The sequence below is a fragment of the Rhinatrema bivittatum genome, chromosome 8 (genome assembly GCF_901001135.1).
Source record: "Rhinatrema bivittatum chromosome 8, aRhiBiv1.1, whole genome shotgun sequence".
Lineage (NCBI taxonomy): Eukaryota > Metazoa > Chordata > Amphibia > Gymnophiona > Rhinatrematidae > Rhinatrema > Rhinatrema bivittatum.
This window is the reverse complement of record NC_042622.1, coordinates 60,542,108-60,568,843: the sequence shown is the minus strand read 5'-3', so window position 1 is coordinate 60,568,843 and position 26,736 is coordinate 60,542,108. Positions and strand designations below refer to the sequence as shown.

The following is a 26,736-nucleotide window of genomic DNA, read 5'->3' as shown; positions in this document are numbered from 1 at the left end:
GACTGCGAAGTAAGGCAGTTACTGTGACTACTGTTTTCTGTTTGAATTAATAAAGAGAAATTGTATAAGAAAAGGCTGAAATCAGCGTGCTAACTGCTCCAACCAAGATTACTGCTCAGCCATTCCTCATAGAGCCAAGTACACATTAAATAAAAAATGGTGCAAGCATGGAGGCTGTGGGTCTCTACATGATAACAGTTTAACTCCTGACAATCTGTTAGCCCAATTAACTTGGTAACCACAATTTTTAAGATACAATACAAACCAAGTTAATGTAATTCCTTCAGTTTCAGTCTCCTGAAGCCACCAAATTAACCTTTCATGGTCAATAAAGGAGATTAAAAAAAAAACCTCAAAAGGCTTCCTCCTACCAGGAACTCAAGTGTTCTACACCCCCTGGAGTTTTCCTATTACATCCTACTCTCTTAGAATTACACTATTACAGCCCTATACTGCAAAAATTCCATACCTATAAAATAAATGGTAGAGATTATGTACACATCATACAAAAAAAATAAACACAGAGACCTTTTGTAACATGAGTTTCCATTTGATAACTCATCCTGATACACTGCACTGCCTTGGGCTGTTCCCTCTTGCTGTTCCCTCTTGCTGGGAGGGAGGGAGAATGGGAGAGGGAAGGATGTCACCTTGAGCTGCACATGTGTGTATGGTGATGATACAATGTGCTAAACTTTCAGTGTGCAGGTTGTTTGTTTTGCATATTTTTACATTAAATACAACACATACTGAAACAAATTAGGCTGTCTGAATAAACTGGACAGACCAGCAGTAAAGAATTTAAATGGGTTGGCACCTCTGTATATAACTAAATCCTATATTAATTTCTGTTGAATTAAATGAATTGGAATCAAAATGACTCCCAGTGCTGACATCAATGTGTTTGCTGCCAGCATTTGCAGTTTAAGATTAGGGAATTCTAGAGTGTAATGAGGGTCAGGCCTTGTTGCGTTAGTGAAACAAAATGGAACAGAAACTTTGCCAGAGCACAGCTGTGCGTTGTTTAACCAACCTGATGGATTGTCACTGTTCATGAGGGCAAACTGTAAAACATGCAGTAAATGCAAGGACAACCACAATTCATGCAGATTGGAAGCAAGTGTAGAACAATGCTGCCCTTTCCCTGTTCTTAAAATAGCACATAAGACCAATTCTATTTTTCCAGACTCAATTTTAGTACAAAAAACTTAGTAGTGTTCATAAGGGACAAAGATCAGACAGTTTCATTACAATAACAAATACAGTACCTTTGAATCACACAAATAAGGATTTAAATGAAGCCACCTCTTCCTCTTTTTTTGCGTTAAACAACTGTCCTATTAGGAAACAGGTCAATTGTATAATATTCAATACAGCTGCAGCAAGAAGCAACTTGAAATAGTACAATGGCAGAAATGCATCAAGTACTGATTTTATCTGCAGCTAGTTATTAAGTGTAGAGAAAAAAAATCAGGACAAACCAGCTGTAGATGTGCCAGGGTACAAGAGAACCTATATTAGGGGTTGCAATTAAGGAGTGCTATACTGAAGACAAGGGGAACATGAACTGTTAGATTCGTCTTCATAGCAACCATCACAGTATGGCTGGGCAAAATGGACTGGAGTTTCTACATCTTCAAATAAAATATTCTTCCCTACAGAAATAGTCAGACATTTTATAAATTATGGTAATATCCACTACCAAGCCAGCTGCCATACACAACAATGTCAGGCTTATGTTTACTTTTTAGATTAAGGATCCAGTTTCACTAAGGATTTTTTCCCCCATTCTGTGTCTATGGGAAAACAGTTTAGTAAATCAGATCCTTAGTGTGGACTTTTAATTTCATTTTGGAGAACTGGTGTATTGATGATTACCTGTGGGGTGGTTCGTATGCTCTGTGGGACATGTGAAGTGAGTGTGTTTTGAACCAATTCTTTATTCTTATATGCACACACATAAATTAAAAAAAAATCTTTTCATAAAACTTTGTTGCAGAATATACATTTGTTAAGACTCTTTTTGGCTTAGATTTAACATAATCTGAAAATTGATGATATGAATTTTAGACAATTTTCTAGAGCTTTCGGTTTTCTCTATAAAAGACCACAAATCCCAGTTGATTTTCCCATTTTCATAAATATATTTTTTTTAAAACTTGTTTATTGATTTCCAATATATAACCTTCTGCAAAATACTTTATCCAAGAACAAACTATTTTAACATCTCCATCCCTCCCCTTTCCCACAATTTAGTGTATATTCATAAATATATTTAAGATGAGAATATGACCTCTCTGGATGGCTCTGTGATTCTGAGGGTGCAGCCACTAAACCCTTCATTGCACTTAATATCAGCGTTTTATGATTAACTAACTAATAAGAACATATATTTCTATATGAGGGAAAATGCCAAGTACTTTAAAATGCAACCAGCTGGAATCAAAGAAAACAGAAGAGACATCCACGCTGTGCCTTGTGAGATTGGACTTGGCCTATGGTAGAATGTTCTGAAGATCAGGCCTTTTAAACAATTCTACAACTGTCAAAATAGCAGATTTCAACAGTTTGGTACAATCCTATGTAGTTATTCTTTAGTGCTACAAACTTAAATACACTTTGGTATTTTTTATTCCTGTGCACTAGAATCTTTCTCCCCTTCACAGCCTTTGCTAAGACGTTGCCAGAGGATGTGATGAAAATTGTTAACGTAGCTGGGTGGTCGTGGAGGAAAAATCCATAATTTATTAGTTATGTAAACTCGGGAAAGCCACTCTTATCCCAGGTTATAAGGAAGGATTGGATCTTTTCTTTGGGAACCTACCAGGTACTTGTGATCTGGATTGGCTACTTCAGAGACAGGCTGCTGGGCTTCATGGACCTTTGATCTGACCCAGTACGGCAGTCTTATGAGCCTGTGCTACTTTCTGCAAGACCAATCCAGGCAGGGCAGTTGCTGGACAAAATGGCCCAGGTGAGATTTGCTTTTGGCCCTCCCCCTTACTTTCCTTTCAAGCTCCTATGCTCACAGACTTGATGCAGAGCCTCCCCTTGGCTTGGCACCCATTGCAGTCCATCCTTCTTGCCCGCTTCTTGTAACAGTCCTGGATCCAGGAGAAGAAAGCTGGAAGGTCCGGCATTGAATCACTCCATCTACAGCTGCAGTCTGACTTCCTGCACTTCAAGTTTAAAGGGTAGAGAGAAGCCACATTGGGGAAATAAAATATTTTCTTTATATAATAAGGGTTGACACTACAACCTGAAGGATAATATCTGATCCACAGCAAATTTAAATCAAGTTTTTAAGGAACTCAAGTACAGCACTCTAGAATTGTTCTGTGGTGTGCTTTTCCTTTAAAGGGTGCATAGTCCTATATCTTAATGTCACATACTTGTGATCAGGGGAGAATATTTCAGTGTATACAACTTCGGAGTTAGACGTGGTAAGATTCATCTTTAATTAGGGTTTATTCTAAAATGTATTTGGGAGTTGATCTGCTCAACAAAAATGTTCCTGATTTTTCTTTCTATCTTTTCAATTTACTTTTACAGTTTCCCCTTAATATTTTGATATATTCAACACATATTTGAAAAATGACAATTATTTAATGAAACAGCACAAACTCTTGTCATGTTTCTGTTTGGCACTGCTTTTGGTAACACCTGTCACTGGTATGCACTAGTTAATGGTAAACAGTTATGTAGTAGTTTGACATTTCAGTTTCTGGAATATGAAAAGCCAGAAAATAAAAGCTGTTGCTGGGAAAACTCAAGCATCATTTTGCCTGGAGAAGGGTGAGGGCTCACTGATCAATATCTGCGCCTCTCAAACCCCATCCTTTCTCCTTTTCAGAACCTGCTGTTTTAGGACCGGCAAAAGGGAATCCCCTGGAAGAAAAATCATCAAAAAAAACAAAAAAAAAATCACAACCGAGCTGTTAAACCTTTCTCTCTGAGTTTTGTTTTCTGATGATAGCAGTAAACAGGATGTATCTGTTTAAAGTGGTTTCCAACAAAACAATCTCAAATAATATACTTCAGAAATCTATATGCACCCTCCTCGAAGCTCGTTGGCATATTCCTAATACCCAGGATGCACACGGCATTTTCTAAAAGGGTGAGGGGAGATGGAACAATGCTATTACTATATCCCCTTATAGTTTTGTACTTTGATATGTTGTACATTTGTGAATGTGAAGCAAAATATTGCATGGAGAGGATGCTGCAGATGGAGCATTTGCAGCCCAGGAGGGGGAGAGGTGAAGTCACAGCTATCGTGCAATGGCAACACCTAGTGGCCGGATTTAGGACCTATGATTGTAGGGTTCCAGCAGCAGCCCTGGCGCTTGGCCCTCAGCGGAGTAGTCACTGCGATGACTGGCCCAGAGTGAATTGGAAGGGGATATAAAATAGGGATTGGGGGGAGAAAGCCACAGGTAGATGTGAATGAAGGTTCATGGGGCCAGATCCCTGCCTTGGTTCTGACTGAACTGGAAGCTCAAGAAACTGCCAAGTCAAAAAAAAAAATTTTGCATGGATATAATATTTTACGGAATCTTGATAGAGCCATTTTTATCATTTTTTAAGGTAAAAATATGATTTGATGGCAGAATGAACAAGGAAGCATGTTTAGTGAAAAAAATATAGGATAAAATGAAAGTAGAATCTCCTATGCAGGTCTACAGAAAGCAAACAGAAAGGTGTGTAGGGCTTCAGATTCGGAAGCAGTGTTAATGCATAGGGATGTGAATCAGGTGCCCGATCATTCCCGTTTTCGGGTTCATCTGGCCGTGGGAAAATCTCGTTTTCCTGCAGATCCCCGTTTTTGGTTTTTTTTTAGTGAAAAATCATTTTTCTGGTTAGCGTGTACTACCCCGAAAAACAATTTTTACAAAAATTCGGGGGGAAAAGTGATCGTTTCTTTTTTTACCCGATATATTAATGAATTTAGAAATATCGTACGATATTTTACTTCGTTAAAAAACGATTCACATCCCTACTAATGCATCGTACCAGTCGCAGGGCTGGGTTTATGGTTTTGGCACCATAGGCAGAGTGCCACTGTAGTACTCCTTCCAAGCTATGCTGGCACACTGCCCTAAAGAAAGCAGGCTCCTCTTTGGCCTTAATATTTGGAGTCTTCAAAATTTGGCCCCCCCCCCCCCCCCCCCAGGCAGTTGCCTATGCTTAAATCCGGGCCTGACTAGACCCCATGATGCAAACAAAATTTAAGAAAAAGGGATACCAACTACACTGCCACTTGTATAGGTGAACTTCAAAAATACCTTATTCAAATGCTTTTAAACTAACAAGCATTAAGGGAGCCTTCCCTGATCACTCTACAACAAGCATAACCCATGCATCTGGAGGACTCACCTTCCCTAGAAAGCCTGATTGCGTGAAAGTGGACAAAGCCGATGCCCTCTTTCAACACTTAATATTATTTATTCAAGTTTAATACTGCTTTCTCGATGGCTGCTTAGAATTATAACTGTTTTACCAGAGCATGGAGATATTGTTTAGCTGCCACAGCGGAAAACTCTATCCTTCAGCATAGGGCTGTTTTTAAATATTGCTGGTCTGCACGGGAGATATCTTCGGAGTTTCGATCTCTCTCAAGGATCTGCATCTGACTGCTTTTTTAATACTAAGAGGGTCATGTTTGAATTTCCAAAGGCAAGGTGGGTACTAAACCAGGAGAAAAAAAAGGGCAAAGTGGATCCACTTCCTGCGGAAGCTGCTGTGTCTGTCTCATTTGGCTGTCAGTCCTACCAGTGCCATTGTATTTTTTAGTGAAGTGGGGAGAGACTACACTGCACATTTTTTATATTGTGGGGGGTTTTTGTTTGAAATAAACAAAATAAAAAAAAACCCAAACTGAAATTTAAAAACTGACAGATCCTATTTATTTTATTTATCTAAAAATGTTTATATTCCACCTATATTGACTAATGCATGCTAGGCAGATTACAAAAACATAAAATGTTTAACTTTTAAAATACATTCACTTATTAAAACAATAAAAACAAAGAAGAAATTTCCTGACTCTCAGGCCAACAGAGCGCACTGTCAGCCTGCTCTTGGACGTGCGTTTTCCCTTACCCCTTATTCAGTAAGGGGAGGAAAACGCGCGTCCAACCCGCGGCACCTAATAGCGCCCTCAACATGCAAATGCATGTTGATGGCCCTATTAGGTATGCGCGCGGGATACAGAAAGTAAAATGTGCAGCCAAGCCGGCTGTCAGCGGGCTCGAGAACCGATGCCAGCAAAATTGAGCGTTGGCTGTCAAACCCGCTCCGGGCTAAAAGGAGGTGCTATGGACGTGCTAGTGTCCCTAGCGTCTCCTTTTGCCCGATTCTACCGCACCACCTCATTTGCATACTGAATCGCGCGCAGCGGCGAGTGGCCGGTGCGCGCGCCGGGAGAGCGGACGAATGTCCGCTCTCCCGTGTTTTTACTGAATCGGCCTGTTAATCACTTAGAAGTGCACTTCCTTAACATTAAGGATCAAAAGCCTGCCTAAACAACAGTCTCTTAATTTGCTTTCTAAATATTTTAATATTGCTACAGGCCCGTCCAGACTCAGGTAGGACATTCCATAACTTTGCAACACAAAAAGTCCTGACCCGTGTCTCCTGCAAATGTGCTGCCCCTCTCCCTCTCTCAACCCCGCCACAAAACATGTAAAAATGACATCTATATACTTTATTTCCTCTTCCCCCACTCCTGCCCCGGGCCCTTCCTCTTTGCAGTATTTCATCCCATTGGTTGGGTTGAAATTGGGCAGGAACTCTTGACCACTGCCGCAGAAATACAAAATGGCACAGGCTGAACTGAGGTTAGTGCCATTTGGATTTTCTGCCATACTTCAAAGTGGGGCTGGCTAGTGCTTTCTTTTATATTGGCTTTCTTTTATATAAATATAAAATAATATAATATAAATATAAAATAATATAATATAAATATAATATAATATAAAAGAAAGCCAAAATGTGCCTGATGTTTCGTATTTATGCAGCAGCAAGGCAGAAGCAACTTGAGATCATTCCTGTCCAATTGTGACTCCACAGATGGGGGAAAATATTGAGGAAAGGGCCTGGGGGAGAGAGGGAAGCTGGCCTGGAGGGAATAGTTTTAGAATTTTTAATGGCACAGAATTTTTAGTGGCGCGTGGGGACGGGACGGGGGACCTCAGGATTGGTTGCTATGCCCCTTTTTTTTATAGCTTTGAAAAAAAATATTGTTTGTTTTTCTTTTGTTTTCAAAATGAAAGAAAACGAAATAGGAATTCTCAATATTTCCAATTTTGTTTCAAAGGAAACACCATCTCTACTGCAGATAACACTCTTGCTGAAATGTATGCACTAAAGTTTACTTCCATTTTGTATCAATGGGAAAAATGTTTAGCACAGAGATTAACATCCAATGTGTGAGATGCTCTATGGGATACCATCATTAAAATCCATTTGCTCTAAACTGGTTTGTGTGATTTCATATTTTAAGGTTCCTGTTTGAACCATCCCAGCCTCTCTTCTGTGCTTAATCAGCAAAGCTCTTGATTTTTACTATTGAGACGTGCCTAAGCTCAAAACATACATAAACTGGAATAAAATGATCCCTACTGTTTTCCAAAGAGTTCTACCTGCTTCTCACAGTAAATGTTCTTTTAAAGGTTCTAAAATTGTCTTTTTTTCCCCCCTATGATTTTTATACAAAACATTCCCATTGTATAAATTTTATTTTGGCCCAGTCGTTCCTCCTTGCTCCTTTTCTTCCACCTCACTCAGAACCAGTACTGAGATTCTGATGCCATGAGCCTTCATTCACATCAGCCCAGGGATTTTTCTCCTATTTTAAATAGATCCATCCTTCCACTGTTTCCAGTCTGGTCATTTTGGTAATGGTCCTGAGGTCGAGAGCCATGCCCATTCCAGAACTCTGTATTACAGGCTCTAAATCCTTACCAATGAAGAGGACTCCCCTCCCACCAATGAAGAGGACTCCCCTCCCACCATGCCCATTCCAGAACTCTGTATTACAGGCTCTAAATCCTTACCAATGAAGAGGACTCCCCTCCCACCAATGAAGAGGACTCCCCTCCCACCAAGGGCTGTGAATGTTACCTCTGCAGTCTGCAACAGCTCCAGTCTCGTCTGACTCAGGGTGCCGAAGACCCGACACAGTCCAGACTCCCCCCACCCACTGTATTTTGATGTCAAACCACCCTGAGAAAATTCCATCCTTGCGCCAGTGTCTGAGTAAAGAAAGCAGAATCATCCATCCATGCTTGTAATCAGTTATCAAAAAAAGTTGCTTACAGAAAAGGTCCACAGATGCCTCGAGTCCAGGCAACTATGCTGGTTGTATTAATGACAATTGAAATGTCAGTAAAACACTAACGTGTACACTATATAGAATCTACATGCAGTGCCCCCTTGCTGTTTCCATCTGAACACAATGTACAATGCTGTTCTCCCTCGTTTTGAACTCAGCTTATCTCTAGCTTGTGCAGTTGCCTCACCTGTAGCCACTAAATGTATGTCTTTCTTTTAGAAAGTTTGCATTGTTGTTGCTTTTGAACATCAAATGGGGACAGCCACAAGCGAGAGGTGCAATACAGTCACAGCACCCACTGCTTGCACACTCTTGACTAGAAAGTGCTGTTGTGAACAGGTAAATCATACATCTCTCTATTTTGTGGTAAGCATTATTCGGTGAACACATTGGAACTGTGAAATGCTATAATATGGTTAAAGCAGCTGCATCAGGGCTTCTTGGATCTTTGACTCCAATAATGAGGTCGTTGCTTCTCCGTGCTCCATGGACCAATGAAAGTACATCTACTTTTTTTACTAGGTGACCTCTGGATTCAAGGAATTGAATGTCTTCAGCAAGGAACTTACCTATATGATGACATAACATTACAATGCCTGGTTAGTGTCTGTTTTCCATAATATGCAGTTCCTTATAAACACCTTCCCCTCAGAGAAATGACAGAAACATAAAGCTCACGTTGTTATTAACATTAGAACTTTTTTACAGTCTGGGGTACTGATGCTCAGATAGTAATGAAAAAAACTCAGGACTGCTTCTACGGCTAAGTCCATAAGAAAGCACATCAAGCAAAACTGACCGATACATGGGGGTAACCTGTACGGCGCGTGGGAAGCTTGCTGGGCAGATTGGATGGACCATTGGTCCTTTTCTGCCATCACTTCTATGTTTTTATGTAGAAAGAGATTACAGTTTGCAAATTTCTGAGTCACTGTCAGCAGCCATGTTTGGAACATGGTCATACGTTACCTCATGTAGAATGGTACTTGAATGGCTCAGGCAGTGTATTTGTGAGATCACAGCCAGTATAGTCCAATCAAATCCAGTGATTATGAAATAATTTGTGAACTCACTATTTTACTTATTTAATTTTATCTTAGCTCACCCATTTTCATTGGTAACTCAAAATGAGTTACATTCAGGGCCTGTGGAAGCACTAGGTGGGCTAGGCAGCCACCTGGAGTGCCACAGTTTTGGGGGCAGTGTGGCAGTAGCAGGTCCTCAATGATTGCGTCTCCTTCATCTCCCTGCCTGAGCAAGGCCATAAGAGGATGTCAACTCATACTTTATGTTTTTTTTATTCTGCTATTTGGTGAGGGTCTGTCCATTTTCTGCATGTGTGACAGAAGTGAGGATTTTAACAGGGTGTAGTTCTATGTAGGGATCTATTGCAGCCAGGCTTGTTCTGCTTGCTTAATAGGAGTTGTATTGGTGTTTTAGGGCCTGGTATAATATTTTCAGTGTTGCCTTTTCATAGAGAAGGCTGTTATTTTTTGAGTGCTGGCAGTTAGTGCTGTTTTGGTATGGGAGGTTGACTGTATTATTATTGTAATTCAGCCTACCTATGGCTTTCTGAAGGCTAAGGCCTAGGGTTGCCACTTGACTACATGTCATAAGAATATGTTAAAAAAATGACAATAAATACATTGTTTATCATATAACTCTAGCATATACAAAAAACTGATATACATGAAATAACTTACATAAAATTTTATTCATACAAAATATCAAAGATATCAAATATATCTACCTACAAAATTGTATCAGCCAACCAAAGTTCCAACAATTATAAAAAATGCACATTAAACTCATAAAACCACCACACATACACAAAATCTTTCTCAGATAAAAAAAATAAAAAATCTTCCTGCAACATGTTTTGCATACTATAGCTTCTCCTTGGACAAGCAGGATGGTAGTCCTCTCAATGGGTGACATCATCAAATAGAGCCTGGCACAGAAAACTTTTCTAGAGACTTTGATCGGCACACTGAACATGCCCAGCCAGCCACCATCCACACGTCCAAGGCTCCCTCTTCAGTCTCTCTTTTTCTGTGATGCTAGTGCCTCATGACTGTGGAGCTTGCGCTCTTTTTTGGTGGAAAACTGTTTTGTTCTGTACAAGTCCCATCAGGTCTCTCTGTGCTTTGGGGGTTAGTTATCAGGCACTGTGGTAAGTCATTCATTGATCGCGGTTGATTACAGATAGTGCCACTTCCCAGCAGCTGCCAGACATCAACCGTGCACCACGCTCTCTCTCTCATGGCGTCATCCGGCTTCCACTGTGGCCCCCAGTGCCCCCAGACCATGTCCATCACAGATCCCCATGGGAAGAGCTGGGAGCTGGGAGCAGGGACCATCCAATGTTGGTTTCTTCTCATTCCAGGTTTGGTTCCTCGCCATCTCCCTCGGCTCTGGGAAAAGACCGGGCCAAGCATCGAGGGAAATTAAGACAGCACTGCCATCGATCCTCATCGTCGCATACCTCTGACCTCAGGAGGGCACTGGAACTGGTCGTGCTGCTCCCAAAGCAGCCCCAGGCCAAGGAAGCTTCGCCTTCCGTTGAACCTGAGGGACCGCGGTGCTTCCCACCGATTCCAGTGGAAGGCACCGATCACCCTGGCGGTTCTGTGGGGGATCTGGTTTTGCCTCCTCAAGCTGTCCTGTCCTCATAATCATTCGAAGAGGAGCTGGAGCGCCGTGTGCGGCTGGCGATCAGCTGGGCCCTGCAGGGCATCGAGCCATCGGTCCCACTGGGACCTCTGCCGCCACTGGAGCTCACTCATTTGGTGCTTGCACCTTTACTAGAGCAGCTGGACCTACTACTCGGTGTCTTGCTGACACAGTCTATCCTGATGCCCCGGCCTCCTTGCACACACAGGGGATGTCAGTGTGGCCTCCACTGGTGACTATCCCAGTGAGTGATTCCTCCGACAAGGAAAAACTGTCAGGGTTGATGGCGCAGCTCTCGCGTAAGGCATCCCGACTGCTGTTACCCCTCCTGGGTTCTTTGGGGTTGGTGACTCTGGATCTGCCAATTCCCTCGGTGCTCTTGGTGCTTGCAGGGCCTTCAGTGTCAGTGCATCCTCCGGTTCTAGTGGGGCCCTCAGTGCCCGCACTGGTGCCTCTGGTGTTCCTGAGACTGTCGGGGTCTCGGCATAAAAGTTCACTAGGGGTTCTACCTCGGGTGTCCCCTGGCACAGAGTGAGGAGGATGCCCCCTATGATCCTTGGGAAGGTGAGGCTTCTCCGTTCTCGACAGACGACTCCAAGGACTTATCCTTCAAGCCCTTTCCTCCTGAGGAGTGGTATTAGTCTCCACCGGAAGACTTAACTTTTGCCAGCTTTGTGAGGGCTGGCAAAATCTGTCTTTTCAGTTCCTGACTAAGCAGGATTCCAGGCATAAGATGCTAGAAGTCCTGCAATTTGTAGACACTCCGAAAGAGGTAGTCACAGTGCCAATAGCCAACATTTTAAAAAATCTGTTAGTTCAGCTATGAGAGCATCCCATTTCCATCTCACCAGTAAACCAAAAGACTGATGCGGTCTATCTAGTACAGCCCACCACGGAGTTTGAACGCCGCCAGCTTCCACACCAGTCAGTAGAGGTGGAATCTGCCTTAAAGAAAGCAAAGAGGTCGCAGAACCTTGCTTCGGCTCCTCCAGGTGAACACAGGGCCCTGGATACTCTGGGAAGGAGAATCTTCCAGGAGTCCATGTTGGTAGCCTGGATTGCATTTTACCAGCTCTATATGAGTCAATACTGCAGAAACCTCTGGAAACAAGTTCAGGATCTGGTGGAGCGCCTCCCACAGCAATTTCAAGAGGATTTCCTGAAGGTGATCCAACCAGGCCTGGAATGTGACAAGCATAAGGTCTGGTCAGCTTATGATGTTTTTGAAACAGTGGTGAGGGTGGCTGCGGCAGGCACTGGGGCTCAGCGCATGGCCTGGCTTTGGGCTTCGGACCTCCGGCCCAAATACAAGAGCATCTTGGGAACTTGCTCTGTAGCAAGGAAAATCTCTTTGGTGATAAGATCAAGAAAGCGGTAGCACAGCTGAAGGACTACCATGAAACCCTCCAGCATCTGTCTGCCAGCACCTCGGACCCTCAGTCCTCTGGCAAAAAGTCATTATGGCAAACCTCAAGGCACCCCTTCTACCGGCCTGGAAGTATTATCCTCCAGTTGGTAGGGCAAAGCCTTAACAGATGCCAGCTAGGACAGAAATAAGGCAGCCTCATGCCCCTCGACTGCAACCAGCCCCGTAGCAGAGCCCCTCCATGGGGTTTTGACTGGCTGCAAGGGAGTTTAAGCTAGCAGTCTGTTCCCCCGCAGAATGACCCTCCAGTGGGGGACCGTCTACAAATCTTTGCCGACTGGTAGCTCTCAGTCACCTTGGACCAATGGGTCCTATCCATCATTCGGCAGGGGTACAGACTGAACTTCCAACAACCCTCTCCCCACTCTCCTCCATGTCCCTCATGGAGGTTTGCAGCGAACCAACAAATACTTCAAATGGAGCTCTCCGCCCTCTTAATGGCTCGAGCAATCGAGCCTGTTCCACTAAATCAGCAGAGGGACGGGTTTTACTCCAGGTATTTCCTGATTCCCAAGAAAACTGGAGGCCTTCATCCTATCATAGACCTAAGGGCACTGAACAGGCTTCTCATAAGAGAAAAGTTCAAAATGGTTTCATTGGGTGTCCTAATTCCTCTTCTAAGGACTGGGGACAGGCTTTGCTCCCTCAATCTCAAAGATGCCTATGCTTGCGATCTCTCCCAGCCATCAGAAATACCTCTGTTTTCTGGTGGGAGAGAAGCACTACCAGTATCGGGTGCTGCCTTTCAGCCTCGCATTCGCACCCTGTGTTTTCACAAAATGTCTGGTGGTAGTGGGAGCTTATCTCAGGAAACAATTCGTGCATGTCTTCCCCTACCTAGACAATGAGTTCGTCAAGAGCGACACTAGGCAGGGAGCATTACAGTCTATCCATTACACCATCCTAATCAACTACCCTAAGTCACGGCTAGTCCCATCGCTACAACTGAATTTCATAGGGGTCAAGTTCAATACAGTCCAGGGGAAGGCTTTTTTTCCACAGAACAAGCGCTAACCCTAGCAAGGTCAATCTCTTGCAGCCATCGGGCCTCTGCACACAAGATCCTGCATCTCTTGGGGCACATGGTGGTGAAGGTTCATGTCACGCCTTTTGCTCAACTGCACATGTGCAGAGTGCAGTGGACATTGCGCTCTCAGTGGTGTCAGGGCACCCAGGACCTTTGGGCTTGCATCGTAGTCACCACGTCACTCCTGTAGTCCCCTTTTGTGGTGGGAGACCCTGTCCAAACTAGAGGTGGGAATGCCTTTCCAGGTTTCTCTACCTCAAGTTATTCTCACTATGGATGCGTCCCACATGGGTTGGGGAGCCCATATTGCGGGCCTCAGCACCCAGGGTCAATGGTCCTCACAGAAGCAGCGCCTTCAGATCAAGTTTCTGGAGCTCCAGGTGATCCAGTGCGCTCTATGGGCATTTCAGATCCCCTACCCAACAAGGTAGTTCTGGTGCAAACCGATAACCAAGTGGCAATGTAGTACCTGAACAAGCAGGGGAGAACGGGATTGTACTGTCAGGGACCGAAAATATGACGGTGGATGCTATGAATCAGGCCTTCCGCCCCCATGAATGGTCCCTGAAACAAGAGGTTGCAGATCAGATCTTCTGCCTTTGGGGTACCCCAGACATAGATCTATTTGCCTCCCTGTGCAACAGGAAAATCGATCAGTTCTGCTCCCTAGTCAGGGTGGATGGCCAGCCAGTTTCAGATGCCTTCGCTCATCACTTGGGCACCGGCCTCCTATATGCATACCCTTCGCCTCCACTAGTGTTGAGGACTCTCCTGAAGCTTCAACAGGACCGATGGACCATAATTCTGATCGCGCCTTACTGGCCATGGCAGATCTGGTTCCCGTTTCTGCAGGATCTATCCTCAGGGGCTCTGATCTGTCTGGGGACCTCTCTGGACCTGATCACGCAGGATCAAGGCAGGCTGCGCCATCCCAACCTCCAGACCTTGTCCCTCATGGCGTGGATATTGACCGGATAACCCTGCAGACTCTGGGCCTCTTGGAGAGCATGTAATCGGGTCCTGCTGGAGTCCAGGAAGCATTCAACTTCGAAGTTTTACAATCTCAAGTGGAAGAGGTTCTCGGCCTGATGCGAGAAACATGGTTTGGATCCATTCTCCTGCTCCACCCTGAGACTTCTGGACTACCTGTTGCATCTGTCCAAGACTGGCTTGAAGACCAACTCACCTCAATGCCATTGGAGCATATCACCAGGGGGTGGATGGCTCTTCCATTTCAACCCAACCTTTCATGCAGGGCTTGCTCCAGCTCAAGTCTCCGATCCGACCCCCAGCAGTATCCTGGGACCTCAACGTGGTCTTGGCCCATCTCATGAGGGCCCCATTTGAGCCCCTGAGATCTTGTGACCTGAAGAACCTATACTGGAAGGTCATCTTCCTAGTTGCGGTCACCTCAACATGCAGGGTCAGTTGGTTTTGTGCACGCATCCTAAGTTCCTGCCGAAGGTGGTGACGGAATTCCATCTCAATCAGTCTATTGTCCTTCCCACCTTCTTTCCACGGCCATATTCCCACCAGGGTGAACAAGTCCTGCATACCCTAGCCTTTTACCTGGATCGAACAGTGGCCCATAGGCAGTCCACGTAACTCTTTTTCTCTTTTGATAAGAACAGATTGGGAGTCACAGTGTCCAAACAGACCTTGTCAAAATGGCTGGCAGATTATATTTCATTCTGCTATACGCAGGCGGCACTGCAGCTCGAGGGCCATGTCAAAGCTCATTCTGTACAAGCCATGTCAACTTCGGTGGCTCACTTGCATGAGGTACCCGTGGATGAGATCTGCAGAACGGCGACTTGGAGTTCCATCCACACCTTCGTCTCACATTACTGTCTAAACAAAGATGGTCGATGTGACAGCAGTTTCGGTCAGTCGGTCCTCCGTTATCTTTTTCAGTTGTGAAAACCAATTTTCCCTACCTTGGGCCCTATTTTCAGGTTCAGGCTGTCTCCCTCTGTTGCCGACAGCACTGGGCTTGTTGTGCCCGTTGGCACCTGGCTGGATGCCTGTCAGTCTTGTTTGTTGTTCGGGAGCAACCTGTAGCTATGTATTCACCCATTGTTGCGACTGTCGCTCCCCGATGGCTTCACTGCGCCTACCTTTCCTTTTTTGCGACTCCTCCTGCTCTTCATAGATGCCTGGCTGCCGCAGCGTCTGCCTGCTGCCCTGTCCGGCGTCCCCGGACCAGCTTGGGCAGTGCCTCCCGCCATGCTCTTCAGGTACCTTAGGGTGTGCACGCCGCGTGGCCCTCATTCTTATTTCCTCATTGGCATGTACCTCAGGGGTGTCCCCCTGTGATGACGTCATGCTGCCTGGATATTTAAGCCTACTGTTTATTGCTAGCCGTTGAGTTAGCAAGGGTGTTCTTATGGATGGGATTCACTCTCCGTACCCAGCTACTCTGCTTTCCAACTTCCATTGGACTCTTTCTGCTAACGGGGTACCCGCTCCTCGGGGGCCTCTTTGCTTCTTTCAGGTCGCTATCAGGTAACCGGTACGCGCTCCTCGAGGACCCATGTTCCCTGACCTGCTGCCTGCATCTATCTCCTCTTCTACTTGGAAGAATTCGCTACAGACACCATCAGTGAGTACTACTATCATCCACTCCTCAGAGCTATCTCCCTGGAACCAGGTACTCGCTCCTCGAGGGCCTGCCTCCGTTCCAGCGCCAGTGCCATCTCTTACGTGGAACTGCTGTGTGAGTACTTTGTCAACAAATCTCTCTGCTCCCAGGGATCTGGTACTCGCTCCTCGAGGGCCAGCTCTCCCTATCTCGGGGCTCCTCCATATTTGGGACTCTGTGAATGTTCTATTGTACTCACTTTCTCAGTTCTCTCCACTACAGCACTGCTACCGGAGAAACCGCTGTTCCAGCGCCTTGGGGAATACTAGCCCAGTCGGGCTACATCTTCTACTCACTACTGCCACCTCTGGTGCTTTCTCAAACTGTCTAAATAAAGAACTATCTGTGTTTGTGTGTCCAGAGCAGAGCCTGACCTGTGGCCCCTCACGGGACATCCCCCCATGGGCGTGGTCAGCTGCCACAGTGTCCAAGTGTCCACCCAAACCTCACTAACTATAACACCCATGTGTGAGGACTACCATCCTGTTTGTCCTAGGAGAAAGGAGAGTTGCTTACCTATAACAGGTGGTGTTCTGCTAGGACAGCAGGATGGTAGTCCTCACAAAATGTATCCGCCACCCCGCAGAGTTGGTTTCTCTTAGGTTTGTTATTTTATTTTTTTGCAAATTCTATGTTGTAAGACTGAAGAAGGGACCCGCGTGCACGTGTGAACGGTGGCATGCTGGGCATTCTCAGTGTGCTGGTCAAAGTTTCTAAAACGTTTTCCATGCCAGGCTCCATCTGATGGTGTCACCCATGTGTGAGGACTAACATCCTGCAGTCCTCGGAGAATTCCTGTTACAGGTAAGCAACTCTGCTTTATTTTTATATATATGCTTCACACATATATATATATATAAAAAAATGCTGGTGAATACATTTCAAATTTTTCAAAAACTGCACATATCTCTGCCAAAATTGCTCCAAAAAGCAGAACAATTGTCCTTCATAGGAGTTTATTTTCAAAGGACGTCAAAAAGGAAAGTCCTTAGATGGGATTACTTCACATATTCTCTCTCCTACTAAACATGTATTTTTACCCTGCAACATTCAAAATGACTTGCGATCAGGCCAACATCTCCGAGGATACCTCCGCATTCAAATGCTTTGCTTATTTTCAGAGGAGAGAGAAAATCTATGGAAGAGGGGAGCACCATCAACAATTTTCACCCAGGGCATCATTTGCCCTAGAACTGGCCCTGAAACCAAGACTGGATTAGCCTGTTGCTTAGGACATTGAGCCAAGTGGCAACCCTACACCCAACATGCATTGCAATAGCCTTAATGCCATATGGTTTTCTTTTTTGCTTTTTGCAGGGTTTTCTTGCTGGCAGAACAGCAGCACATTTAGATATAATATGCATGTTGTTGTAAGTGATTTTTACCTCAGAAGACTGTACTTTGAATATCCCTTTTCATGTAAAATCTATTATTATAAATGCATAATTTATAATTATTCTCTTTCTTTATCATGATGTATAACCTCATATTTGTTTGTTTGCTCCCGTATTATGTAAGTTTTTAATTATGTAAGCTGCCTTGGCTAAAATGATGAGTGTGGATTAACAATTTTTTAAAAACAAATAAATTAATGAATCAATTAATTAATTAATTAAAATGTGTTTTGAGAAGACTAGGGGGACGATAGAGACAGGAAGAGGGCAGGCGTAAGGCTATAAATTTCATCTAGGGCGCCTAATACCCTTGACTGGCCTTGGCTACATTCAAGTACAGTTATGTATTTCCCTGCCCCAGCAAGCTTGCACTGTAAGGTCCTGATTTTCAAAAGCATTTACATGCTTAAAACTAGGTTTTACCCATGTAAATATACTCTACCCATGCAAGTGAACTTTTGAAAATTGCTATAATATATGCCATTGATTTGTCAATAGGCTTTACCTGTGTTAAGTATTCTTAACATGAGTAAGTGGCTTTTGAAATTTGCTATGATAGTATGATACCTTTACATGCATAACTCCTTTGAAAATTCACCATAATCTGAGGCGATGGAGGGCAAAGTGACTTGCCCACGGTCACAAGAAGCATCACTAGGATTTCAATCCTGGTTCTCAGCCTGCTGCTCTAACCACTAGGCCACTCCTCCACTAACATGTCTATTCCTTAAAGTTTTTAGGGAATTTACAATGGAAACTACCTAAATTATTGTATAAATAATGGTTTTACAGTTATATAAAGAGATACATTTTTAAATCTTTTTTTTTCTTTTTAATCACTCCTTACACAGCATGGCTGCATGAGACACATGCACAACCCGTCAGTTCTGAATTTACTGTTTCTTATTTGTATGAATTGTATTTTATGAACTGCATTGTAGTTTATATTTATGTGTAATCAAGACCACTTTTTGGGTTACTAATAGGTCGTGCCACAGTCTAGTGCAGTTAGGGAAATAATTAGGGAGTCTCCATTCACAGACAGCCCTCCCACTGGCGGAGCTGTAATGGATTCCCTTGGTCCTGAGGTTTTATAGCAGAGCTCTGCAATAGGCTCTGGAGTCACTCTAAGGTGAGAGTAAAAGGTTGCATTTTCCTAAGTTGGATTTTGGTCCTATCTGGAGCCTCAGAAATCCTCCGAGACCCTTCTAGGATCCACTGCTGTACTCTGCATATGAGGTGCAGAGTGGCTGTTCTGGGACTAATTTTGAGATTTTGAATGTTCATTTAGAGGAGCCCTGCTGAAGGCCTAGGCCTTTCCGAAGCCCAGGGAATGGGGACCCCTGGGCTGAAGACGCCCAAAGTTTATGGACGATCTGCTCAACAAAGGTGGTGACCCATTGCAGCAGATTCTTGCAGTTATTTAAGGTGGGGAAGAAGATTTGTTTTCCAACATCTGGAAGGAAGTGTTTATCTGCCCCTCTTCCTGCCCATCAAGGGGACTGGCAAGAACTGCAGTCCACAAGGATTCCTACCACCAGGGATCCCACCAGAAGATTCATCTACTAACTGTGAGTAAAAGATCTACATTCAAGGAGCCCGGAGGGATAGAGGCATTAACTCTGTGCCAAGATAGATTTTTGTGCCCTCTGGGAGGGGTTTCCTAACCATCAAAGCGGGCCTAGCCCAAGGGGACTACTGCACAACCTAATCCAGGAGTGGAGATGGATTCCTGGTCCAATAAAGACTAATGCACAGATAGAGGAGAAAAGATCTGTAATTCATTGTGCTACTCAATGAAACTGTATCAGTAAAGCATTATTTTGGATACTGTCTACGTGGTTTGAGTGTGGTTTGTTTGGCACACAGCTCACAGCAGAACGAGGGAGCTCCATCACAGCTCACTAGTCGCCTCATACTGGGACCGGAGAGGGCTCCTTTCCACCCCTAGTCCGAAGGACCTACACTTTGGGATGGGAGGAGAAGTAAAAGCTAGCCAGGGTCCCTGCCCCAAAGAACTTACAAATAACTTTATGCCCTCCTCCATACACAACTTGTACCCTAAGGAGGGGTTACATATGTAAGATGCTCTGGGCAATCCTTGGGGATTGAAAGGGCAGTGTAAAATGTTAAATAGAAATAGAGGCAGCCAGTGATCTTCAGGATGGGAGGGCAAAAGCCTCATCTTACAGTGCCTCCAGAAAAAAAGATTCTCTCTCTTTGTTCTGTCCCTCTACTGCTGGATGGTCCTATGGTATGCGAGTGCATGCACTCTGGGCCAGTGTGGTGGAAGCATGTTGACCAGAGAACATGCTGAAAAGAGGAAACTTTCCACATGTTTTCCCCAGGAAGAATTAAAACATTGGGCCAGGGTCTGCTGGATCAAAACTGGCAAGGTCAGGCCTGTCACCAGGCCAACCGGTGTTCTGGGCAGTCCAGGGTGGTGGAGCTGGTCATGGTAAAGGGGGAGGGCCAGGTTCCCCTCACATGATGTAGGTGCAAACTAGTGGCTACAAAAGACTTCAGAAAAACTACTTCCATTACAGCGTAGTTATGGAGCAATGGCATCCTGTCGAAGGCACATCAGCACCCCACATGCTTGATGCCCTGGGCAGTCACCCACCTCACTTGCTCCTTCCAACAGGCCTATGCAGTGTGAATGTCTTTCCATGAAAGTTCACTCATGAAAACTACCAAATTTCTGCCACGCAGCCAGCGCTGAGTCAACCAAAGTCGGTCTGGTTGTACCCTTTTACATGTTTTTTGCTTTTAATTTAAATATGTAATCTTTATTAGTTTCCTACAAATAAAACACAACACACAAAAGGTACATAAATGTTAAGATCCTGTCCAGCTCGTTCTGAAGTTCTTACATATTTTTGGAGAAAGTAAAATATTTTCAAATGGAGATCAACTGAAACTGCATTGGCTTCGATCCCAATCATTGAGAAGAAACAGGCATGCGTGGGGTAAATGTGCAGCAGTGACATAGCAAGGGTCTCTGGCACCTGGGGGCCAATACATTTCTGTTGCCTCCCACACACACACTCCCTTTTCCACCACTACCACTATCCTCCTTGTAAAAATTCTTAAGTTTACAGAAATAGCAGACATTTCAAATAACACCCTCTTCTCGCCTTCTACCTGCGTGCAGCTCCCTTTCCACCCCCGCCCTCGCTATACTTACAGGTTGCTGCAGATATTTAACTGGCATTACTGTGTCCTGGCAGAACATTACCCTGCCCAGAAAGCCTTCGTGACTGGTGTTCTCTATACTTACTGTCCACTTGCAGAATGTTCGACTCAAGCTCAGGATGCAGCCGACCCAGGGACAGACTGTCATTCAGGTTCTTGTTAAATGTTAAAATATTCATTAAAACCTAAGAAAACACAAACAAAGTCTCTTCATATTTCAACATCTAAGCAAGAACTCTTAATGAGAAAAGCAAGGCCCGTGAGTCCTTAAACCCCTGATCAAATGCTTAAGAGATAATGGACCATTCTCAGGGTAGGGTTACATTCCCTCCTTAGAAATAATATGTAACCAGTAGTGTAAAACAGTAAGATTATTTTCTTTTTAGATTGACTGTATCAGAAGCATAGGCCTGGATTTATCAAAATGCACTAAATATCACATGCGATAGGAAAAGGGGTGTGTTTTTTGGTAATAGGCCGTTTATCGCAAAGTGCGCTATCTTAGCGTTTCGCCTATGTATTACCGCAAATTGCAATAACTTTTTCGCACTTTGCTGTGTCAGAATTGTTGTAATTCCAACCTAGAACCACTGGGGGCTCTTGTGAAGATTTGATGACCTTCGGAGTGAGGAAACTCATCCAAAGATGAGATTTGTGCAATGTTCTCTCAACCTAGCTTGATGTTACCCAGGTAGAGAATCCATCAAGCTAGGTTGAGAGAACACTGCACAAATCTCATCTTTGGGTGAGTTTCCTCACTCTGAAGGTCATTAAATCTTCACAAGAGAGCACTGTTCTGTTCGTATGTCTCACTCTGAATGTCAAAGTGGCCCCTATCCCCTACACTAATACCTAAACCTCACTGCGAGTAACTAAGGTGGGCCTCATATAGAGGTATAAATACCTACCTAGTATGAGGGCATTATGGCTAGGCTCTCTCTCTAATAGCTACACTGTCTCTCCAGCAGCTTAAAATACTATTTGCAAAAACATCACAAAGTGTGATAGAGCCATATCACACAGTTCAATGCAAATGAAAAAGGTGTAGTTAAAGCCGTGCAATATGGCTTCACAAAATTATGAAGCCTGCCCCAAACTCCTCCCCTTTCTCTGATTTGCATCACACCATGCATTAAGGCATTTTCGCATGCATTAAAGGTGCTTAACACATGCAAAAACACCATAAAGCACTTTGATAAATGACCCCCTTAGTTCTTTATATTCAAACTTTTTAAGAATTTTGAATTTGATGCCAATGGAGCATACTGAATTACAGGTGGAGCTTGGATTTACATCAAGGTTATGATTTTCTGAACCATCTTTAGTAAAAAAATAAATAAATAAATACAAATATTTGATATATTTGTGTGTTTGATATATAGGGTGTTTTTAATGTCTAATTCAGGGATGAGCAAACAGGAAAGCAGGCCTCTAAGGGGCCCTGAACAACCATAAAGGGGGGCTCCCACCAGCTGCCCAATCAGGTAAGAAAATAATGGTGGTGCTGTCAAGTCTTGGCACTATGGCCGGGATTCTCTAATACCGCCGGGCTCTTTGAATCGCGCGGTACAGGGGGGCGGGGGGGGGGGGGGGTGAAGTGGGTGGCGGGCCTGCAAAAGCTGGCAGTGATCGCACCTCTGCGGTGCAATCATAAAAGGTGGTGCTATTGGGCGCGAAATAGGCAGCGAAAAGAGTTCTTAACTTTTCGCTGTCCGCGATGTCTTTGCGGCGTCCGCCCCGGTGCCACCCCGACTCCTCCTGTTCCGGTCTTGACGCCGCCCCGACTCCGCCCCCATTTAGTGATCGCGTGCGAAAAACCCCTATTCGCGTGCGATCGCTTTGGAAAATGACCCCCTATGGGACAAGTCAGAGGCGATATTGCCCTTCCCAGAATCAGTGGTGATCTGCCTCGTCAGATGTTTAACCAGAACTATTTCCTGCTTTCAAGCTGTAGCTGTAAAATCTTGTAGAGTAGGCAATGGGAAGATACATATTCAAAGCATACCCCACAGGGTGCGCTATAGTGGTGCATTTTGGGGTTTTAATATACTAGCCCACAGAGAAGACTTTGGGGGAGAGTGGAGAGCACACCAGCAGAATGGCATTGCTGAGTGTTGGGCAGGGCCTGCAGACTCAAGGCTTACAGGTTTTGGACTCTCTAGTCCCTGCTGTGACAGATCTAGAGTTGGGAAGTGAGTCAGAAGCTTCCAATTCCATTTTTCCTCTTCACCTTTGTACTTTACAATTTTGGCTGGGGTAAGTTTTCCATAGCAGCGTTTGGAAACCACAGGGCCTTACTGGAGAATTTTTGTGAACGAGAAGGAGTTTTACAAAATCTAATTCAGTTCTTTCTTGTACCAAGTGCCAGAAATCATTTTTGAGAGTCAGATGAGATAGTACTGATAGCAAGAATAGTCGAGGAGGTCAGGAAGGAGAGTGTCCTTCAGGTACACCAAGGGGGATAGAAAAAGGACAGCCAGATCATTACCTTTGGAGTACAGGTACCAAGGACTGAACCAGAGGAAGGGACTTTGCAAATGGTAAGGGTGATTGCTACATTTTTTTTGTATTAAGCGTTTTATATATTATATTAAAATTTGCATAAGAAAACAAAAAGCAAGAGAAAAAGAAAGCAGTAGAAACAAGTATTGCGTTATTTTCAGCAAATTAAATCCATCATGTAAGGGACCCAAGATGCAAAATTAAAAGGGAAAAAAAAAAAAAAAGGAACCTAGGAAAAATGCCAGTATGGCAAACCAGAGTATAAAAAAATATAAAGGAAAATGCTCAGTCTTCTAAAAATGATAAAGATCCAAACAGCTCTCCCTAGACCTTTGCTACGATTATTCACAAAATCAGCAACTGGTCTGGCTGAAACAAAAAACCCAAAAACTTTCTGCTGGTAATTTACAATGCACTTACAGGGATAACAGAACAGAAAAGTGGCACCCACAGCGAGAACCTGAGGTCATGACAACAAACATTTCCGTTGACAGGATTGAGTCTCCCAAGCAATACCTAAGAACAATTGCTACCTTGTATCTGAACAGAGGATTTACAGGAGGTGTACTTTGCACTGACTAGTCAGTATGAAGGACTTTTATTTTCAGTAAATATATTTCTCTGTTGGAAAACCACTCACTGCAGCGCTTATTTGGGACTGTTAGCAGGAAACAGGATGCTGGGCTTGATGGACCCTTCGTCTGATCCAGTATGGTAATTTCTTATATCACATGCCCAAGGATCTTGAAGGGAGTTCTTCCCCCATGATCAGAACAAACCTGGGAGCTGCACTGGGTTGCTTTGGACCCCAAGAGCTCTGCAGTGACCTTCCTTATTGCTTCAGGGACACGGGAGGGGGGCTAAATTACTAAGAGATTTTCCATCTATCTAAAGTGATTTTTCATTATCTTGATGGCAGTATATGTACTCTATTTACACTGCATATAGATCACATAATTGACCTTCCGGCTGCAACAGAAATCTGGGGGCCCTGTTATTACACAGTACATGAACCAACAAGAGATCAGTGTACATGACAATTTCTGACATACTAAGTATGTTGGCTCAATGACAATGCTATGTCACAGCACCTAGCGAGGGTGGAGGGAGAGCTGCAGTCATCGCTCGAGGGTGACACCTAGTGGCCAAATTCTGGGCCCAAGATTAAGGGGTTCTAGATTAGAGGATGCACTGGTGCATGGCCCTTGGAAAAGGACTATCACTGCAATGACAAGACTAGGCATGTTGGAAGGTACAGGGAAGAGGGATTATAAAACAAGGTAAAAAAATTCCCAGATGGTTGTGCATGAAAGAATAATGAGCTGGCACTAACATTTGTAATCAGAGCAGGGTACAGACTGTGTAGCACTGCACAATACAGACACAGCACAGCATTTTTACATAAAATAACTTTCTTCTATCTGGATAATTTTACTATGTCATCCTTTTTAGCTAAACCATAAGTTTGGTACCATACATTAATAGCAGCCTTCTGAGAAACACACACTTCTCATTTCTGGTTAACCAAAGTTATCCAAAAAGCCTCATTAAAATGATTAGGAACTGGGATTTCCTAAAGGAATACGGGCTGTCAACGTAGGCATCGGCACTGTCACATCCTATGCCTGACCTGTGTGATACTGCTCAAGGCTCTGTCTCCACTGGAGCCCCCCAGGGAGAGGTAGGTCCCGCACAGCCCTTGCGCTGGTCGTACGATGGTGGGCAGCAGGAAGGACATGGGCCTCTTCCCAGGCTGGATGTTGTTCCTCTGTAATGAGAGGCGAGAGAGTACAATCGTCAGCAGACCAACACATTCAACTTCCAAGTCCAAATGAGCATCTCCCCCAAGCAAAGGACTCCTTTAACCAGAACAGGTCTGCCCTATTCCAAACCTTGCCTGCCGTCTGGACAATATGCTACATTTAATTAACAGTTTATTTTATTACCCACTACTAAATAAATCTCAGAGCATGGCATATAGCCAGTACAAAATAAAAATATAAAATAAACTTCAAATAAGATACCTAGCATAATATAATGGCCTCACAAGAGCTCACAAATAGGATCTTGGTTAATCCGAGGGCCCAAATTGGAGGGGCTGCTATCCAGAAATGTGTTTATAGCTGTTCAGGTAGACTGGTCCAGACATAAGAGGCAGGATTCTGTCCTCAGGTAGAGCAAAGCCTTCAGCTATACACTCAGGTACCCCAAAATCGGGGGGTGTAGTTCCTTATCCTGAGCTATAGCCATAGAGAAAGCAGAGACTGGGACAGGAAGCGTATAGGTGCATGCTCCAGGAAAGCAATTATTAGTGTGGTGTAGCTCATCTGGAGCTTCGGACGAGATAAGTGGTTTTACAAATATAAGAACATAAAATAAAATGATAAATAAACAAACAAACAAGCAAACATCTCAAACACCAGTGCAGGTGGCCATGAGCCCTCTTTTGGGCAACTGGAGCCAAGCTAAAACCTACACCAGTTAATAAACTGTTAAAAACAGAGCAGATGATCTCTTTTGCTGTGATCAGTTAAATTAGTCTAAAATACGTTATTATAATTACAATAAAGACAAAGAAAAATCATCATATGGCATTATCTCCTTCTTAGACAGCCCCAACTTCCTTACATCGTTCTATAAACTACATTTGGAAAGTTGTCAATAACTCCATCCTCTCAAATCTTTATAAAAAAAAAAGGCAGTATATGCAGGACACAAACAATACTCTTAATATCTCCCCATAAAATAAGAAAGGTTCACAGGCAAGCTAAGAAAAGGATCAGCCTGGTTGATGTTCTTGTCATGCTGGTTGATAAGAAAGGGACTTACTGGACAAGGAACAGAGTGGTTGGTTTTATTTGGCCAAGAAAAGTCCATCATCTGACTGTTCAGGAGGACACCCAAGGGTGTTATTATTCCGCTCCCAAAGGGGCGATTCAAGGAGCTACAAAGAGATACAAACATTACTGGAACTGCACTTCCAACCTGTTGCTCATTTCTCGTCGCAGCACAGCATACAATCCCCAAACGGTTAAGAAACCACCCTGATAGGAGAAGACTGTTCTGGGCACCAAAGCGAAGCAGGTAAATAAATACACACAAAGCAATAAAATTAACTGTGACTGGACTCCTGGCACGCCACGTGCGCAAGATAGCAGCGTGGTGAGGTGCTGGGTGCACAAAGCTCTGAGCCCCATGACAGTACTGAAGGCGTTATATGTAAGGGCTGGGCCATCCTTCAGGCGGGTGCCTCTAGCCATAAAAGCCACTGTAAAATTCAAAAGCCACAGGTTGCCTGATTGAGGCTCTTCTGTGACTTGCAGCCACATCTTGTGGTCATCTTTGCTGGCCCCCCCCTCCATGTGTCAGCTTGCCGGTGCCCTTCCAGGTGGTACAAAATTTGCACAAAGATTCTTATGCGCACGAAACATGATTTGTGCTTGTTTAATTTTAAACTTGTGTGCACTGTGGAGATTCTACTCGGTGTAAAGTGCGCTCCGCCTGTGCTAAAGGCGGAGCGCACATTTTAACTCTGGTTTGTGG

The 26,736-nt window shown here is 44.1% G+C and overlaps 1 protein-coding gene across 1 annotated transcript in view; it reads right to left on the bottom strand.

The window, feature by feature from the left end:
• Nucleotides 1-8,276: 8,276 nt before the first annotated feature.
• GGT7 (gamma-glutamyltransferase 7) overlaps nt 8,277-26,736 on the bottom strand; it is a 122,907-nt gene continuing 104,447 nt past the window's right edge. Inside the window, exons 12-15 of the mRNA XM_029613700.1 lie at nt 26,023-26,137; nt 24,824-24,961; nt 20,777-20,876; nt 8,277-8,904 (exon numbers count right to left, since the gene is read on the bottom strand). Of these exons, the coding sequence (XP_029469560.1) occupies nt 8,741-8,904; nt 20,777-20,876; nt 24,824-24,961; nt 26,023-26,137 (517 nt within the window). The 3' untranslated portion in view covers nt 8,277-8,740. The remainder of the gene's footprint in view (nt 8,905-20,776; nt 20,877-24,823; nt 24,962-26,022; nt 26,138-26,736) is intronic.